Source organism: Apis dorsata, unplaced genomic scaffold, assembly GCF_000469605.1.
Source record: "Apis dorsata unplaced genomic scaffold, Apis dorsata 1.3 scaffold_249, whole genome shotgun sequence".
Classification (NCBI taxonomy): Eukaryota; Metazoa; Arthropoda; class Insecta; order Hymenoptera; family Apidae; genus Apis; species Apis dorsata.
The window spans coordinates 317,734-319,446 of NW_006263528.1; the positions used below are offsets into that span (position 1 = coordinate 317,734).

Consider the following 1,713-nt stretch of genomic DNA (forward strand, 5'->3'; position numbering starts at 1 on the left):
AAAAATTTTATTATCTTTAAAAAAAATTTTAATTAAAAATATACATAATATAAAGATTAAATTTATTTTATAAATAATATTTAATAATAATTTTAATTTTAAAAAATAATGTAAGAATATATATAACAAAAAAAAAATAAAAAGATTTATATTTATAGATAGATAGATAGATTTATATAAAAAATTATTTAAAAAAAGTTGGAAAAAAATTGAAATATTAACTTTTAAAAAATATAATAAACAGAAAAAATATGGATATATTTATTAAAATTTATATACGGAATTATCCTGAGAATACAGAATGAAGGCCTATATACAACAAGGAAGGACATTTTTTAAAAATCAATTTTATTTTGATTTATCAATTTTTTTATTACATAGAGAATTTGTAAATTATGAAATATAATTGTATAATTATGATAACAATATCACAAATAATCATTAATTTTATATTATTTTTATATATATTTTTATATATGACAATTGTATAATTATAAAAAAAATATATTGAATAATTGAAATTATTATTTTCAAGTTTGATTATAAAAATCATATAACATATAAATTTATTACAATATCATAACATAATATAAACAAATGATAAATAGTATATGACGGCGACATGTTCATTATAAAATTATATAAAATTATATGTGATTTATAATATATTTTATTTGCTTATTATTTTTTCAAATATTTATTTTAAAAATATAGATTTGTATGGTCAAGCATACCTTTAATACAGGGGTTAAGTATTCGGCAACACCAAGCGCAGTACCTTTTACAGAATTAATAACACTCTGCATCGCTTTTTTGCAGAACAGAAAATTTAAATTTATTAAAAGTGAAAAAGATCAGAGAAAATAATTGTTTACAGCAAACATTCATATGATATCAACAGTTTCCAACGTATTATCGATTTGGGCGAACATAGAGGAGTCATATATGCGATACCAAAAAAACTCCCCTTTCCATTAAATTCCCCTACCATCTTTTACTATTTCCCCACTTTTTGAAATATTTAATGAGCATGCGTATAAAAATTGACAATAATTTGTCAATCGTAAAATCGTACTAAATCTGTAATCGACATATAAATAATTCTATAAGCACGTAAAAAAAAAATATTTTAAATTTATTTGTATAAATTTATTAATATATATTATTATATAATATAATACTAAATATATTTTTGATAAAACTTAAAATTCTTTTAATTTGTATAATTCTTTACTAACTCAAATTAAATTTCAATAATTCATTAATTCTAAAAATACTTTTTAGTTTATATTAAAAAAGATAATAAATTTTGTTATATAATTTAAAAATTATATTATTTTTTAAAAAATATATCTATGGAGAAAACAATATGAAAAGAATATTTTCTTTAAATTGTTTTATAAATATTATTATCTCCATAGAAACCTGAATATGAATCAATTCAAACATTCCTTTTAAGAAACAAATAAGGCTAATGACCCATGCAATACACAACATTAAACCTTTAAAGTGCAAACAAGAGACGATTATTTTACAACTAGTGATCTACAATAAAAAAGTTAAAAAAATAAAATTTAAATAATTTAGATTTTTTTTTAAAAATATCAATATTTTTATTTTATAAAGAAATAGAAATAATTAAAATATATAGAAAAATCTAATATTAGTTTCTATATTATAATTATATATTATAATTATTTATATTAGTTTTTG

At 17.1% G+C, this 1,713-nt stretch overlaps 1 protein-coding gene across 1 annotated transcript in view; it reads right to left on the reverse strand.

The window, feature by feature from the left end:
* Positions 1-1,009, reverse strand: part of LOC102681506 (ubiquitin-like-conjugating enzyme ATG3) — a 2,996-nt gene extending 1,987 nt beyond the window's left edge. The window contains exon 1 of the mRNA XM_031510656.1: positions 693-1,009. Within this exon, the coding sequence (XP_031366516.1) occupies positions 693-806 (114 nt within the window). The 5' untranslated portion in view covers positions 807-1,009. The remainder of the gene's footprint in view (positions 1-692) is intronic.
* Positions 1,010-1,713: the final 704 nt, after the last annotated feature.